The sequence below is a fragment of the Trichosurus vulpecula genome, chromosome 5 (assembly GCF_011100635.1).
Source record: "Trichosurus vulpecula isolate mTriVul1 chromosome 5, mTriVul1.pri, whole genome shotgun sequence".
Classification (NCBI taxonomy): domain Eukaryota; kingdom Metazoa; phylum Chordata; class Mammalia; order Diprotodontia; family Phalangeridae; genus Trichosurus; species Trichosurus vulpecula.
The window spans coordinates 7,261,565-7,277,842 of NC_050577.1; the positions used below are offsets into that span (position 1 = coordinate 7,261,565).

The following is a 16,278-nucleotide window of genomic DNA, read 5'->3' on the forward strand; positions in this document are numbered from 1 at the left end:
CCTATGTAAAAAGTAATCCCCACCCTCCCACCCCTACCTTCTTCCTGTTACACCAAATCAATGCTTAGATTTCTCCCCTCCCCCCTCTAGTAAAGTGCTCTGTCCATGGCAGACCATAGGATGATGCAACAGGAAAAACCCCTGTGTGGTGTCTGTGTGTGTGTATGTGTGTGTGTGTCTGCGTGTGTGTGTGTGTGTGTGTGTGTGTGTGTGTGTGTGTGACTATTCTTTAAAAAAAACAAAATGAAGTGTTTTCCTCTTTTCTTCTCCATGTTTGGCAAAAGAGGAAAAGGCCTGGGAGGGGCCCATCTCCCAGCCACGCTGTCCCAGTAGCTAGTATACATAGCCTTCATTGTAGGGGTGGGGATCACAGCAGCCGCCTTCTTGCATGTAGGCCATGCTCTCATCAAAGTGGGAGAGAGGCACAGTGTCCTCTTCATTGATGTGACGCTCCATGTCTGTCTTCAGCAGTGGGCGCTGGTTATCTGGGAAGGCCATGGAGAAAAGTGCCTCGGGATCACAAACAAATTTGTAGACATATCTCTCTCCAGCCACCTGAAGAGAACATAGGAGAGAAATGCTCACCCCAACAACCCAGAGAAGAAGAGTTAGTTCACCAGAATGGAGAACCTGGCTCACCTCTGATTCAGCAGGTCAGTCTGCCTGAAGTTCAGAGTGCCCTGGTTCCCACAGTTCTCAATGTCAGAGGTGAAATGTGAACACAGATTTACCTGAGAGGCTCACGGTTCTAGGTTCTCTACCTTGCTGCCTTACAAGTTTGTACCAGTAGAAAAAAAAATTCTGGACAAGGGAATGATCAGTTAAGCCATTTTCCATGGATAGGTGTTGTCATAGATTGCCACATGTCTAGAGGGAGACTGAAATCCTGGGAAAATGGAAGGCCATGAAGAACCCCAGCCATCCATGTGGACATGAGCGCCAAAGGGTTTCCCATTGATAAAGCAGGAGCACTGTTTTCTCTGGCAATAGAGAATGCAGGTCTGAAAATTTAAATAATAGACAAACATCTTGGGAGCTGTGTGTAGAAATCGAGTGTGTGTGTGTGTGTGTGTGTGTGTGTGTGTGTGTGTGTAACACAGGCACTGATGCTACAATGGGGCAGGCCTTTAGGCCTTTACCAAATGCCTGTTGACTTGACGTGACTGTTATGAGTAAATGTTGTGTGCACCCATCCCCCTAACCCCTCCAAACCCCACACCCCAAACAGCCTTCTACAGCAATGGCACACTTTGGCCCTTGATTGCCTGGTACATACTAGCTCAGTGGACTAAGTGCTTGCTGGCTGACTGGGACTCACTCAGGGTCATCTAGCTGCTCTAGGTAAAGGAAAGGTCTTTTGGACTGCAGGTCTCAGCCTCTAGCCACCAAACCAAGATGCCTCTCAGCCTACCAGGACCCAGTTTAAAAAGGAACGTTCAAAGATCGTTTTAATAGCAATCTGATACCACTAATCCATGTGAAATGCTTCCTGAAAGTGGCCATTCCCACAGTACCCTCCAGTTAAGCTCATGAAAACAACAGGCAAGAATCCAAAGTGCACAGGAGGGCTTTTCAAAAATCTTCGTCAATACCAGGAAGAAGAGAGCACCAGTGATGCCCCAGCAGCCCTGACTCCCCCTTCTCTTCCACAGTTGCTCCCCAGAGTATTTCAGAGGCCCATGGTGACCAACTCACTGAAAACTCAATGCCACCTATCGATGGAGAAAGCAGCCTCTTGGGACTGCAGAAAGCCTGCATCTTGGATGTGAACATACACTGGGCTGCAGCAGACTTAAGACTATAAATAGACAGGCTTGAGCTAAGCATTTGTCCAAATTTGCCAAAGCCTCGCTTCAGCTAGGGTGTGACATGATGTGTTTCAGTCCTGACTCACATATTAAGGGACCACCTTTGGGGGCTCTTGTGGACAAATGGCATCACTGACCTTCTGCATGATACCCTTCTCGTAGTAATAGCGGAGGGAGCGGCTCAGCTTGTCGTAGTTCATGGCCGGTCTGTTTTTCTGAATGCCCCAGCGCCGGGCCACCTGCCATGGGAAGAAGAGAATCCTGAGAGACGCATGTTTCTCATAAGCTGCCTCCAAAGAGCTTTGCTTGCGCTCAGAGGCCACTTTGCAAAACACTTTGTGAAATAATAAAAATTGACATGGATGTGTTTGTTTTCTATCATTTATTGGCTTTGTCACCAATGTCACTTTTTTATTTTTTACTTTTATCATATAGTTAGCTTTACAGTTTGCAAGGTTCCTGCATAGAAATAAAAACACACTAGGAAGTATGCAAGGTGTTTCACCTGCACGATCATAGCACAGCCCTGGAAGAGCCGCCTGAGGCTGGGATCAGAGAGGAACTGACACGTCAGGAGCAGAATTTGAACCCATCTCCTTGCTTTAAGGTCTCAGTTGATCCTTATAACAGCGTTGTGCTCATTCGGATGAGGAGGAACTTCTGATCAGAGACTTAAGCCAGCTTCCCCAAGGTCACACAACTAACAAGGTAGAAACCCCCTAGGAACGCACTAATGGGACCCCCAGGACTCCAAAGGCTTGTGCTGTCACTTACCTCCCCACTTACCTCCCCACTTACCACCCCCCCAGCGGCTACCACTGCTAGGGAGGAAAGAGGTTCCAAAAAAAGAGCTATGTGACCTGGATTTCCTGGGTCTGGTACGTTCTTTAAACCAGGCATGCAGCCACCTCTCTGGGACTTTTCAATAGAGCCCTTTGTCAAGATGTTTTGGGTGCAAAATTTAATGGAAATAAGAGAAGGTTTTTTACAAAAGGAACAAAGTCTGTGATTCAGGAGGAGCACACATGCTTTTCCCTTGCTCCTTGGGGAGATGTTTGCTTTCCCTCCAATTCAATTACAGAAAGCATTTATTAAGGCCCTGTGCTGGGGCCTAAGAATATGAGATAACCATGAAACAATAACGTCTGACCTCTAGGAGCTTCTATTTTGCCAGGAGATGGTACAACCTGTACCTAATTAAAGACAAATTAAAGACAAAACATACCCCAGAGAAATGCATGTGTTAATTACTGATGAGATTAGGACAGTCTTCAGGCAGAAGGTGGCACCCGAGTGGGGCTCCCAAGGAATCTAGGAAAACTACAATCCAGGGGCATCAAAGAGGGTAGGACCCCATGTGCATAAGTACAGAGCCAGGAGATGGAAGAGCTAATGGGTCACTTTCAGTATATGGAGAGAGAGCACACAGAGGAGGGACAAGCCTGGGAAAGAGGGTAGATGGGAGATCCTGGGGGGATGTCTTTCTTTTGTTGGTGTCAAAGGCCTAACCTTTGCCATGCCCCCTAAGGATGTCTCCCATATTCATCCAAATTGTCTCATTCTTTGACCTATAAGTTCCTGGAGGGCAGGGCCTCAGAGCACCAGACCTAGAGTCAGGGAGATCTGAGTTCAAATCCTGTCTCAGATACTTACTAGCTGTGTGATCCTGAGCATATCACTTAAACTGTCTGCCTCAGTTTCCTCACCTATAAAACAGAGTTAATAATAGCACCTACCTCCCAGGGTTGCTATGAGGACCAAATGAGATAATATGTGTAAAGTACTCTGAAAACGATAAATTATTATAAAATGTTATTATTATTATTATTTTTTATATAAATACAAGATAGTCAAGAGAGATGTAAGGCAGGGGTTCTTAACCTTTTGAGTGTCGTGGGTCGCTTTGTAAATCTTGTGACACCTACAAACCCCTCCTTTTATGCATAAAATTAAATGCATGGGATTACAAAGGAAACCAATTCTATTGGCATGTGGTTATCAGACTGTATTTTTAAGGAGTTCAGGAAACCCCGATTCAGATGTGTTAATTACTGATGAGATTAGGACAGGGGCTAAGGCTCCCTACTAGAGGTGGCACCCACATTCTTCCATTCCTTCACATTCAACAAGAAGTTGTTGAGGCTTCACTGGAAACAGTATCTGTTTGTTTGCTTTCCAGATCAGAGGAAATAGTCTGTTTCTCTCCCTGTCACTGCTTGCACACTTACCAATGTTTTGTTAGATACTTTGTCTCTTACCAATGTGTCTTCCCCCACTAAAGAAACAATGGGGTTTGGGATCTACAAAATTGTAATTTTCCTCCACAGAGGCCTTATGATGTAGCAAAGAGGAGATTCTATTTCCAGGTGGAATGTCCCAGGAGGAAGCCCACCATAATATCATGGAAAAAAGTCAATTAAAAAGATCTTCTGTTTCAGGCTGACTTTCTCAACAACAGAAAAAGAGGGATCACGATGGCCAGGCAGCAACTTCCCCCTTAAATAAAATGCTATTCAACCATCCCCAATCACAGGACCCCAGTACATGGCTAGCGCCACCAGCAGCGAACACATGGGCAAGTTGCGTGTGGAAGCAAAAAGGAAATCCTAATAGCTCTTTAAATCACAATTTGGAATAATATATTCCTCCTAAATGTTTCTTTTTGGGGCTGCCAATGGGAAGCTTCTGGAATAGGAAATGCCTGCAAGAAAAGCCCCCCCCCCCAGACTGGGGAAAACCCTGAGGAAGACAAGGAGAGCCCATTGCCAAAGAGCAGAGACCCAAAATGGGTGGGCTGGGATGTCAGGCAATGTAGAGTCCTGCAGGCCCTAAAATTTGGTGTCTTAGAGAGACGTAACTCTCCTGAGATTAAGCAGCTACAGCAGTCACCATGGTTGCACCGATCAGACTAAGGAAAATAAGGGAGTATGCATGTGTGTGTGAGTGTGTGTGTGTGTGTGTTTGGGGGGTGGCTTGGGAGACAAGAAGAGGTGTGGGCAAGAGAGAACGTTCAAGATGGGGAGAGCTCAGAGGCTTCTCTTCCACCAGTAAGCTGAATGAGGATCCCCTCTGTAGAATGCCCAATAAATTGCCATCTGGCCTCTCCTGAAAGTGTCCCTCCAAAGAAAGACATCCACTATCTCCTGGAGCAGTCTGCTACACCCTGAGACAGATCTCACTGACAGATCTCACTGTTTTTACATTCTCCATACCTTAAACCTAAACATATGTCTGTGAAATGTCTATCCTTCCTTCCAGGGTCAAACGGAGCAAGGGTAATACTTTCATCATCTCATTTTATACTTACAAGACCCCTTTAAGGTAGGCAGGGCAGGCATTACTGCCCCATTTCATAGATGAGAAAGTTGAGGAACAGGGAGTTCAAATAGCCTGTCCAACATCACAGGGCCAGTAAATGGCAGAGCTGTGATGGAAGTGGAGTCTGTCTGATTGCACATGTTGTGTGGTTTCTGTTCCACAAAAAAAATCTGTCCACTGTAGACACCCATTGGGAAGGACTGGCTTGCGTTGCTAACTGGACAGAGCTGATGGTCATCAGCCACATCATACATCACCAAAATATGCCCTAAAGCCTGCACCAATATCTGGTGCAGTGGGGCACCAATATGGACCCATGCCTGCCTCAAGCCAAAGGGTGACAGAATGGATGGGTTGTGACCATATGCCTTGTATTGACAAAGCTAACTTGGAGTTCCACTGAAGTGCTGTGCTCTAATCCCTTGCCTCCAGATTGCCAGAATTCCTCAAACAATCATGAAGCCCACTGTAAACAAGAACCTTGGAGAAGTGGGGAGCAGCAGGAAGTCTATGGCATGGCCTCTGACCTCATGCAGTTTTGAACTGTGGTGGGCACTGTGTGCCCAAGGAATGATTCAGTGCACCCTAAGAGCTGGCCATATGCTGAGGGCCATGAGTGAAGAGGGCAGATAGCATCATGCAAAGGGTGGGATCCAAAGGGTGGGGTTGGACCCAAAGAACAGGCAGGTTTTTAGGAGTGAAAACGGTTGGAATGAGCACAGAAGACAGAGGGATTCATCTGGCTGCAGAAGAGGATAAAGGAGCTCAGGCTGGCTGAGATGGCAGGAGAAGCAAGCTGTCCCATCTGTGGGGCTGACTGATCTCCTGTGTACTTCTGCAGCAGCAGGACCACCGAAGGAGAGCTGGAAGCACCCAGAATGAGCAGCTAGTCCCAGCCTTCACTTTACAGATAAGGAAACAGGCTGCTGGCAGCAAGGATTCTCTTCAGACATAGGCTTCTTCTTAGCTGAGCTAGAAAAAACATCCCACAAATCTAACCCAAACTACACTGCCCTCTGCCATCCCTGACCAGGGTTATCTAGGCTGGGCTTGGCAACCTCCAATGAGAGCAAGCCACCTCCTGTCCAATCCTGGTGGAGTTCAACAACAAAGCCAACAGGCAAAGTCCAAGGGCCACTGGGATGCTCTGGGGGCTGGTGAGCACCTAGACCTTTTCCTCCTGTGGAATGGGAGGTAATGGGGCTACAGAGATGTCACCTTTGAGGCCTTGGTAGCCCATAAGAGCTGTTGGGAAGAGCTAAGGCAATGGGAACAAACAATTATTAATTACCTACTATGTGCTAGTAGTGAGCTAGGTGGCTCAATGGATAAAGTGCTAGACCTGGAATCAGAAGACCTGAATTCAAATCTGGCCTGAGACATGGACCAGCTGTGTGACCCTGGGCAAGTCATTTAACCTCAGTTTGCCTTAATCCACTAAAGAAGGAAATGGCAAACCACTCCACTATCTTTGTCAAGAAAACCCCAAACGGGATCACAAAGAGTCAGATACAACTGAACAATTAATATGGCAGAACACTGTACTAAACACTTTACTAACAACAACTCTGGGAGGTCAATACTATCAGTACCCCCATCTTACAGTTTAAGAAATTGAAGTAGACAGAGGCTAAGTCATTGACCTAAGACCATATACATACGAAGTGTCTGAGCTGCATTTCAATTGAGATCTTCCTGACTCCAGTGCTCTCTCCACTTCCCAACTCGCTGCCTCCTGCTGCTGGGGTCAGAACCCTCATCACTGCAGCCAAACAGGCCATTCTAATCTTTGGACAGCAGACACATATCACTGGCCCATGCTCACAGAATCTCACAGGGGCACCTCAGAGGTCATTTCCCCCAAGCCACGCCCTTAAAACAACATATTTGTACAATGCCACCTCTGCTTGGAGACCTGGACCACGAGTCATCAGAAGGGGGCAGCAGCAGCAGGGGATGTTGTGGGTGGTGCTGTTGGAAATAAAATGCTATTTGTAAAGTGCCTAGCACAGGGCCCAGCACATAGTAGGTACTTAATAAATGGTCATTTCCATCTCCCATGGGGAAGTCATTCCGGCTCTCTGCTATGGCTTTCTCACTTGTTGAGGATGAATTCTAACAACCCTCTGGCTGTAAGTAAATGATTATCCCAGTGATGATGATGATACTGATGCTGATATCACCCATCAAGAGATACCATCGAGGAGCAGATAGGACAGGGCTAGCAAAAAGAAGATCTGGATTGAAGCCTGGTCTGCTGCTCTCTAGCCATATGACTCAAACAAGACCCAAACTTTGTTAATTTTCTCACATGTAAACTGAAGGTGTGGTCCAGATCTAGAAAGGATGTCAGGGGCTGCCCAAACTCCTGGACCGACACAGAAGGAAACTGATGCTCAGAAAGGCCACAGGATCCTGTACCTAGAGCTGGATAGGACCGACCATTTCGCAGATAAGGTCATGGATGTCCAGGGAGGGAAATCACTTGTCCAGCATCCTATCAGATGAATGTAATGCCAAGGATTTTCTACTCTACGACACTTCCTGTCGGGATATTTGGGGTTCAGGCAGCATCATCTGTGAAAGGGAACACTCTGTCCTACGAAGCCCTGCTGTGACCTCTCAGAGTCACAATCACCTGTCACTAATCCATGCTGGCTGCTCCCAATTGGAAGCCATTGTGGTTACCCATCCTAAGGATGGCATTCCTCTCAACACTAGAGGTTGGTAGACACCATCCATGAATATGGACAGCCCAACTCAGCCCAGGAATCCTGCCTGATGCCTTCACAGCCGTTAACCACCTGAGTTCTCTTGCTGACCAATATGGCATTCAAGGCCACGGGACTCACCGGGCTGATACTGGGATTGCCTCTCTGTGGAGCAATTTAATAAGGAGAGGAGGACTGGATGCTCACAGAACTCTGAATCCCATGTCTGCCACTGGCTACTGCTCGGCCCCTGGAAAGCCCCTGGCCCTGATACCCCAGATTATAGAGGCTGGAGCAAGGAAGGACTGCATTTTCCAGCCTTCTGCTGCCTCGGACCCTGCCAGGAGTGCTGAGTTACGTGCCTGGGAGGCAACTCATGGATCTCCCTCTGCATCCTTGGGTAATCTAAAGTGAAGTCTTCTGAATCAGCCTGAAGAAAGTGCCAACTCTGCTAAGACTGTACAAAGTTCACATGACATCTGCTCAACTCATCAGGGCCGGGCTTTGCTGCCCCTGGAAACCAACAGATCCTGAAAAGCCGACAACTGCTTCTAGCAAGACTCAAAATAGAAATGGTCCTTCTTTATGGGAGTTCCAGACGTCATTACAAAATGTTATCCCGTGGCCCATCTCAAAGAGTTCACCCAAATCACCTGTCCTTCCCGGTCTCTACTGATTCCTTTTCAGCACCCAATACCTTCGCTTCTCAAGGAACATGGAACCACCACCAACAAGAACCACAAGAAACACAGTCCATTTCCACTAACTGCTTTGGCAAGACTCGGGTCATATCTTCACTTGCCAAATGAGAGACAAGACCACATGCTCACGTCCCGTTTGTCAGACACTAGTACGGAAATTGCTGCTCTACATGTGACTTTCCTAGATAACTGGACAGCAGAATGTGTATTCTAATAATAAAGGCTCTAATACAGAGAACAAGAATGGGCGTTAGCATTTGTTCTTTTATTATATTTAGCAAGTAGAGACATGGGCAACTAGGGGGCACAGTGCATATAGAGCACCTTGCCTGGAGTCAGGAAAACCCTAGTTCAAATTCGGCCTCAGACCTTTAATAGTTTTGTGACCATGGGCAATTCATTTAACTGTTTGCCTCAGTTTCCTCATCTGTAAAATGAGTTGGAGAAGGAAATGGCAAACCACTCCAGCATCTTTGCCAAGAAAACTCCAAATGGGGTCACAAAGAGTTGGACATGCCTGACATTTCTGAACAGCAACAATACATGCATATTTATGGACAATATAGTTATAAATATGTGTTTATCATTGCTGTTCAGAAATACATACTATAACCTTTTCCCTAAGGCAAATGATGACATCCTTAAAGAAAGCAGATGAGCCACGATGGACCATTTTTTAAAACAATGTAGGGTCAAAGAAATGAAGCTACAACATAATACGTGCTGTACAAATATATCCGCGTGTGCCCAGGTGCCCATCCACACGCACATCGCCTATCACACTCCTTCCTCAGAGCTTCAGTGTCTCAGGGCTCGTTCTTTCTACTTACTTGTTTTTTTTTCTGAATTCTTTCTCACAGTCATGCCAAATTCTATTTCCTGCTTTTTCTGAAGTGTCTGCCTCTGGCTACCTCTGCCCCTCCCCACAGCCTTGGGCCATCTGCTTGAAACAGCATTTGGCACACAGTGGGTGATTAATAAATGCTTACTTAGTGTTCTGTAACCTTAAAATGAGTCAGTACGTTGCCATGGCAGCCCAAACAGTGACTACATTAAGTGAGGCCCACAGGGCTTCCAGGCACAGAGAGATCATGGTTCCACTGCCCTCTGCCCTGGGCAGGCCACAGCTAGAGCTCTGTCCTCAGTTCCCGACCCCTTATTTTGAGAAGGACATAGAAGAAGTGCGGAGCATCAAAGTGGTGAAGGGGCTGAAGTCCACGACTTAGCAGGACCTGGTTGAAGAAACTGGTGGGTGTGTTGGAGAAAAAGGACTTAGGGATCATGAGCACTGTCTCTGGTGATGGACAGCCTGTCACACGCAGGAAGGACTGAACCTGATCTTGGGCAGAAGTGGCAGAAAGCAAACTTAGGCTTGATGGCAAAAGACACCTTCCCAAGAGAGTTAGTGCTGGCTCAAGGCAGAGGTGGCTACAAGGAGAGGGGATGGGCTCCCAGTCACATGGCTTTAGGGTGAGTGCTTGTCATCAGACATATCACATTGGGGATGCCTTTGTGTAAGGTGAAGACTAGATGGTCCCTAAGGTCTGTCCTCCCTTCTTCTCTCCCTTCCTTCCTTCCGTCCTTCCTTCCTTCCTTCCGTCCTTCCTTCCTTCCTCCCTCTCTCCCTCCCTTCCTTCCTCCTTTCTTTCCTCCTTTCCTTCCTTCCTTCTTTCCTTCCTTTCTTTTCCTTCCTTCCTTCCTTCCTGCCAGCTCTCTCTGCTTTTTATTTCTCACTCCTGTGAGCCAACCTGTAGTTCACTAACCTTTTCTGAACCACACCAAAGGCAAATCTAAGGGACTGATGTATCAGTGCAGATCCCAGAAAACAGATAACAAAGCAAAATTCCCCACTTTCAGATATTCACCTAGTCCTAAAAGAATCCCCTGAAATGTTTATGTAAAGAAGGAGAAATCTAGTCATCTGCAGTATACTTAGTAACCTTTGTCCTACCCCTAGCAGAAAGCTTTAGTTTTAGACTTTTCAAGCCACTGGCTGCCCCAATAAGCCTGTGCCCAATCTCAGCTGTGTCCCTCTTTACAAAGAGAGCAAAATTGTGAAGCACCCTAGAGGAAACCCACTTTGAGAAGTCTGCTGGTACCTGTTACTTTAGATGGAAATGTTTATTTCTAGCCTGGCCATGCAGACTTGGAATTGATTTGTGTGATTTGGTTTCTACGTGATTTGTTAAGCAAAAAGCTTTAGTTAAAAATGGGTGGCCTCACAAAAGGGTGAGCTGATAGCCTGCCCCCTGCCTCATCTGATTTTCATGCTTTCCCCAGGCATAGAACAGCATGCTAAGGCCCACCAGGGGGCCAAGGCCCAGCCAGTCAGGCCGCAAGCACTAAGAGCCCAGCTGAGAAGCCAGGGAAGTCTGCTATTGACACGAAGCTTGAAAGGAAGCTTCTGAGGCCCATTCTTGTGGCTCGGGGGTCTGCTGCCACCTGTTCTGTAGCCAGGCACCAACACCCTGTCAACATCTGCCTCTGGATGTGATGGAGCATATGGACCATGTGCTTCTACCTCTGGGCTTGTCTCCCCTTCCCCCGCCCTTCCCCTATTTAACCTCTTCCTCTGGGCACAGAGCAACCCAAATCCATTGTTGCAAGAAAGAAAATGGTGACTGAACATGCTAGGGATCAACTCAGTACCCCTGGGACTCCTCTACTTATCCTCTCTTCTATGTCATCTCCGCCCCACCCCCCACCCCTGAGTATCTAAACCTGGAGGAAAGTGGCTGTCTTACTCTTTGTGGCTCACAGTGACCAGCCATCGTGTGCGCCTAAGAAATTCTATGACGTTCATTTGTGTCTTTGCCACTTTAGGACAAGGTTTCCCCACAAGCATTGGGAAAAAAAACAACAAAAAGCCTTTCTCGCTGCCTTCAACAAAGCCTATTGACACCTTCTCCCTCCAACCCTCATTAATTAGGGTTTTCCAAAACTCACCTCTTCAGGCTCAATCAGTTTAAACTCCATGCCACGGCCAGTCCAAGCAATGAAATGGGAATTTGAGGGGTCGTCAAGGAGGGCCACCAAGAACTGCCACAGCTGCAGCGAACCCCGCCGTTGATATGTGGGTCCCTCACGGTACATCCCCGGCTCTTGCTTGATATCTCCTGATATGGGGCAAAAACAAGCCTCATTAAGCAAAAATCAGGAAGGAGGAAAATGGCCCCACCATTGCTTGTGGGCATCTGACTAGACCAGGATTGGCCGGCGGGAATGAGTGGGGGCTCTTAGCAATGGGAGGAGCATTGGTGGGGATGTTCTGCTCAGAACTATCATCATCCAGGCATCTGTACGGATGCCCTCACCAGAGTGGGCTCTGGGATGTTGCCTGGGACACTAGGGGAAGAAAGGAACATCCATTTTTGTTTTTGTTTTTTGCTTTTTGGCAGGGCATTGGGGTTAAGTGACTTGCCCAAGGTCACATAGCTAGTACATGTGTCAAGTGTCTGAGGCTGGATTTGAACTCAGGTCCTCCTGACTCCAGGGCCGGTGCTCTACTCACTGCACCACCTAGTTGCCCCGAGAAACACCCTTTCAGCATCATACTTCACTACTCCAGGGATTCATGATCTCACCAGTGTGGTTTCCCTCTACCAGAACAGATCAATCATTTGGTCAATTAGTCAGTAAGCATTTATTAATTGCCTACTATGTACATGCCAAGCACTATGCAAAGTGCTGGCTTAAAAGATTACAAAATCTTCTATGGCTGAGTTGACAGTTTGGCCGTTTGCTGTGACTCTAAATTTTATCTCCCCCCCTCCCCAGGCCACAATGTGGTAATTAGCCACTCCAATCTTAGCCAGCCAGGTCTATAGACACAATCCTTTGTGCAGCCTACACTAATAGCTTTCTTAGCCTACTAACACTGGCACACCTTTGCCTTTGAGGATCCCTCCCCATGCATCCAATCAGCACCACTTCCTCCTGCCAGGGTCAACCAGTCACTCAAAAAACCAATAAGCATTCATTAAATGCTTGTGTCTGGCACTATTCTGGGCACTTATGGTATATTGGACAAATGTCTGAATCAGGGGTTCTAAACTGTGTGTGTCTGCGTGCGTGTGCGTGTGCGTGTGCGTGTGCGTGTGCGTGTGTGTGTGTGTGTGTGTGTGTGTTATAGCCCCTTCAGCAGTAGGATCAAGGGTATGGACCTTTCTAGAAAAATGGTTTTAAATACATAAGATAAAATGCATAGGATTGAAAAGGAAATCAATTATATTAAATATAGCCATATATGTAAATATTCATACATATATATGCATATATGCATAGGGAATATATACATATGTGTGTACATTTGTTTGTTTTTCCAAGTAGCCAGCCTCTAGGTTAAGAAACTCTGGTCTAGAGAGTCAATGTACCCGGGACTTCGGGCCCTATGAATCAAGAGGACAATGTAGAAAGGCAAAAGAGGAGCATAAAGAGGCCAAAAATTCAAGACTAGGGAACTGGCCAATCCTGCCAATGTCTTCCATGTCCAGAGCCCCACCAGCCCACCCCCAGAGAGTCCCCTTCAGGTTGGGAAGCACATTTCAGAAAGCCACTGATCAACTGGAGACCTTCCAGAGGAAGGCAAGCAGTGCTTAGGAAGGGCCTCCAGGCTGTGCCTCACAGAGACCGGTGCCAAGGAACGGAGAATTTTTAGCCAAAAGGAGAGAAGATGAAGGAAGCCTGACTGTGATCCTCCATCCTCTAAGGAGCTGAAATACAGGAGATAAACCGGACTTGTTCTTCCTGGCCTCTGATGCCAGACATAGGAGCACTGATGGAAGGTGCACAGAAGCAAATTTAGGCTTCATTTAAGGGAGTCAACCTCCCTCTACCTAACAACACCAAGAGCCATCAAAAAGCAGGCTGCACTGGCTCAGGAGGGCACAGGATCCCCCTCCTGGCAAGAGAGATGACCACTTACAGAGCACATCACAGAGGGGCTTGTTTTTGAGTTATGTGGCCTTGTGCTACTCTGAGGGACCCTGATTCTGATTTGGAATGATATATATATATATATATATATATATATATATATATGTGTGTGTGTGTATGTGTGTGTGTGTGTGTGTGTGTGTGTACACATACACACACGCATATGCACACACACATATACCACCTCCTGGCTCTGTGTCTCATGCTGGTATCTCAGTTGATTGTGTGCCAAGTGCTGCCCCCAACCTACACCTGTCTTACAGCCTCACTGGGGAGAGAGAGAAGAGAGGCAGAGAGAAGACAGAGAGAAGAGAGAGAGAGAGAGAGAGAGACTGAGACAGAGAGAGACAGAGAGAGACAGAGACAGAGAGACAGGAGGGAAGGAAAGGAGAGGAGAGGAGACGAGAGGAGAGGAGAGGAGAGAAGAGGAGAGGAGACGAGAGGAGAGGAGAGGAGAGGAGAGGAGAGGAGAGGAGAGGAGACATAAAGACAGAGAGAGATAGATATGCTACAATGCTACAAGCTTGGCTATGGTATTTACCCCAAAGCTTCACCCCAGATGCCATCTGGGCATTTTTCACTGACTAACAGAAGACAAGACACATCGTAGGGACTTTTTTTTGCAGATGGTCAGGAGGCAAATTTGACCAAGAGCATGATTTGAGTCAAGTCACATGGGTTAATGCACAGGACACAAATCCTGTGGGCAGGAAAGTCCCTTGAGGGCCTCATGAATTATACACAGGAGATTCTTTTCCATTTCTACCCTTCTGTTTCAGTGGCAATGTTATCAATAGGCAGCAAATGACATTTCTCTGTATGTTCATCACCAAATTTGTTACGATTCTTTTTCAAAGTATACGGTCGCCAAATCTTCATGCTAATCACAATATGTGTTCAGTTGTGTTTATGGGCTCCCCACAAAGGAAGTACTGAAAGATGGGAATAAGGATGGCAGGATGAGGTTTGGGTGAATTAAGACCTGAACTAGGAGAGAAAGGACAGAGCAGGCATCAGCAAGCTCCCAGGACATACATCGGGCTATTTATAAAAACAAATTAATAGTAATAAAAAGCACTTGCTGCCCCCAACTCATCACAGCCCTGCCTCCTGAAGCCACTGCAATCAGCTAATCAGAGGGCTCCTGCTTGCCTCCTGTTGTTTGCCAATCAAGGGAAAATAGAGAGGCTGCTCCAGAGAAATGTGCTGTCCCTTGACTGGAACTCCTGTTCTCAGCTCACTCAGAGATTCTGACTGCTGCCCGGGCCATCGTGGCCCTGCCAGGATGGACCTGGGGCTCATCTGCCTGGAAGCCAGGGATCCTTGGGAGAGAATACCCACCCATCAGCACTCAGAGTCATGCTAACAGATCACATTTCCCCAGGCCCCCCAAGCCCTGGAAAAGTGAGTCTCCCCTGCTGTTGTGTGCTTCATAACTCATCTTTTCAGGGACAAGCAAGAACCTAGGAGAATTCTTCAGTCCCCATTAACACCAGAGGAACATGCCTTCAGCCTGGCCTTGTTAATTATGGGATCAGCTTCCAATAAATCTCAAATAACAAGCTGGATACAACCATCAGGTCCTCAGAAACTCTCCTTTCCACTGCTCCCCCTCTCAACAGGCCAGAAAGACCTTTCCTCTGCATGTCCCATGGACCTACAGGCAATGATAGAGACCAGACCTTCTGACTGGGGGCTTGTGGGACAGGATCCTGTTGGAAGACTTAGCGGTGAGCAATGGATGGGTACAGGTCAAAGATTATATTTGGAATCTGCCTGCCCTTATTCCACTAGCTGCTGATGCCTTCCTCCCCAAATAACTTAGCCTTTCTTTGGTATTTTTTTACAAATGCTCATATGATCACAACTAGCATTCATATCTGCCTTTAAGGCTAGCAAAATGTTTCACAACAACCCTATGAAGCAGGGTATATCATTATTCCCATTTCATAGTTCAGGAAACTGAGGCAAATAGAGTGAAGAGTCTTGCCAGGGTCATACAGCTAATCAGTATCCAAGACCAGATTTGAATGCAGGTCTTTGTGACCCCAGGGCCAAGGCCCTATCCACTGTGCCCTGCCCCAGCTGCCCTTATACCTGCATGCTGTTTCCCCCATTCAAATGGAAACTCATCGTGGGTAGGGGGTCTTGCTTTTTTGTTTCTGCATCCCTAGCACCTGGCAACAGCATCAGACATGCAACAGGCCTTGAATAATTCTTGTTGACTGACTATAGATTGCTATTGTCCCCATGCCCCGGGTTCTTGGGATGCCAATAAGGTAAAAAAGAACATACCATCAAACTTCTCTGGGACCACACAGGTGTCATCGTAAAATTGCCTGGGGCCCTTTTCAAACATGCAACCTGCAGGAGAAAAAGGAGATCAGTGAAGGACTCAGGAAGGAAAGGCTTTCATGAATAGCTTTCAAAAGCAAGGCAAGGCCCGCCATGTTGTCTGTGCATCCCCTCCAAAATGGCCTTGACTGAAGAGCATCAAACCCATCACAGTTCTGGCACTTCAGACCTGTAAGGCCAAGCCAGGGCCTCTTTCCTCACCTGTAACATGACCAGGTTGGGTAGGGGCAGCCTCCAAGGTGTTTTCTATGACTGCCTTGAAACAACCATCCCATCACTGTGATATCATCAACTCATTGAATCAATCAGCAAGCACTTATTAAGCCCCTAGGCATGGGACATAACAACAGTATGATTACTGATAACGATAATAACAACTAGGTAGCTATGGCTTTAAGGACTACAGAGTCCTTTACATAGATCATCTCACTTGATGCATACGATTAATGC

General features: G+C 47.0%; 1 protein-coding gene across 4 annotated transcripts in view; it reads right to left on the minus strand.

Annotated features, from left to right (window-relative positions):
• Positions 1–205: 205 nt before the first annotated feature.
• ETV1 (ETS variant transcription factor 1) overlaps positions 206–16,278 on the minus strand; it is a 90,366-nt gene continuing 74,293 nt past the window's right edge. For all 4 annotated transcript variants that reach the window (XM_036762115.1, XM_036762116.1, XM_036762117.1 and 1 more), the window contains 4 exons: positions 15,769–15,837; positions 11,485–11,654; positions 1,946–2,047; positions 206–555 (listed from right to left, as the gene is read on the minus strand). In XM_036762115.1, the coding sequence (XP_036618010.1) occupies positions 334–555; positions 1,946–2,047; positions 11,485–11,654; positions 15,769–15,837 (563 nt within the window). In that variant the 3' untranslated portion in view covers positions 206–333. The remainder of the gene's footprint in view (positions 556–1,945; positions 2,048–11,484; positions 11,655–15,768; positions 15,838–16,278) is intronic.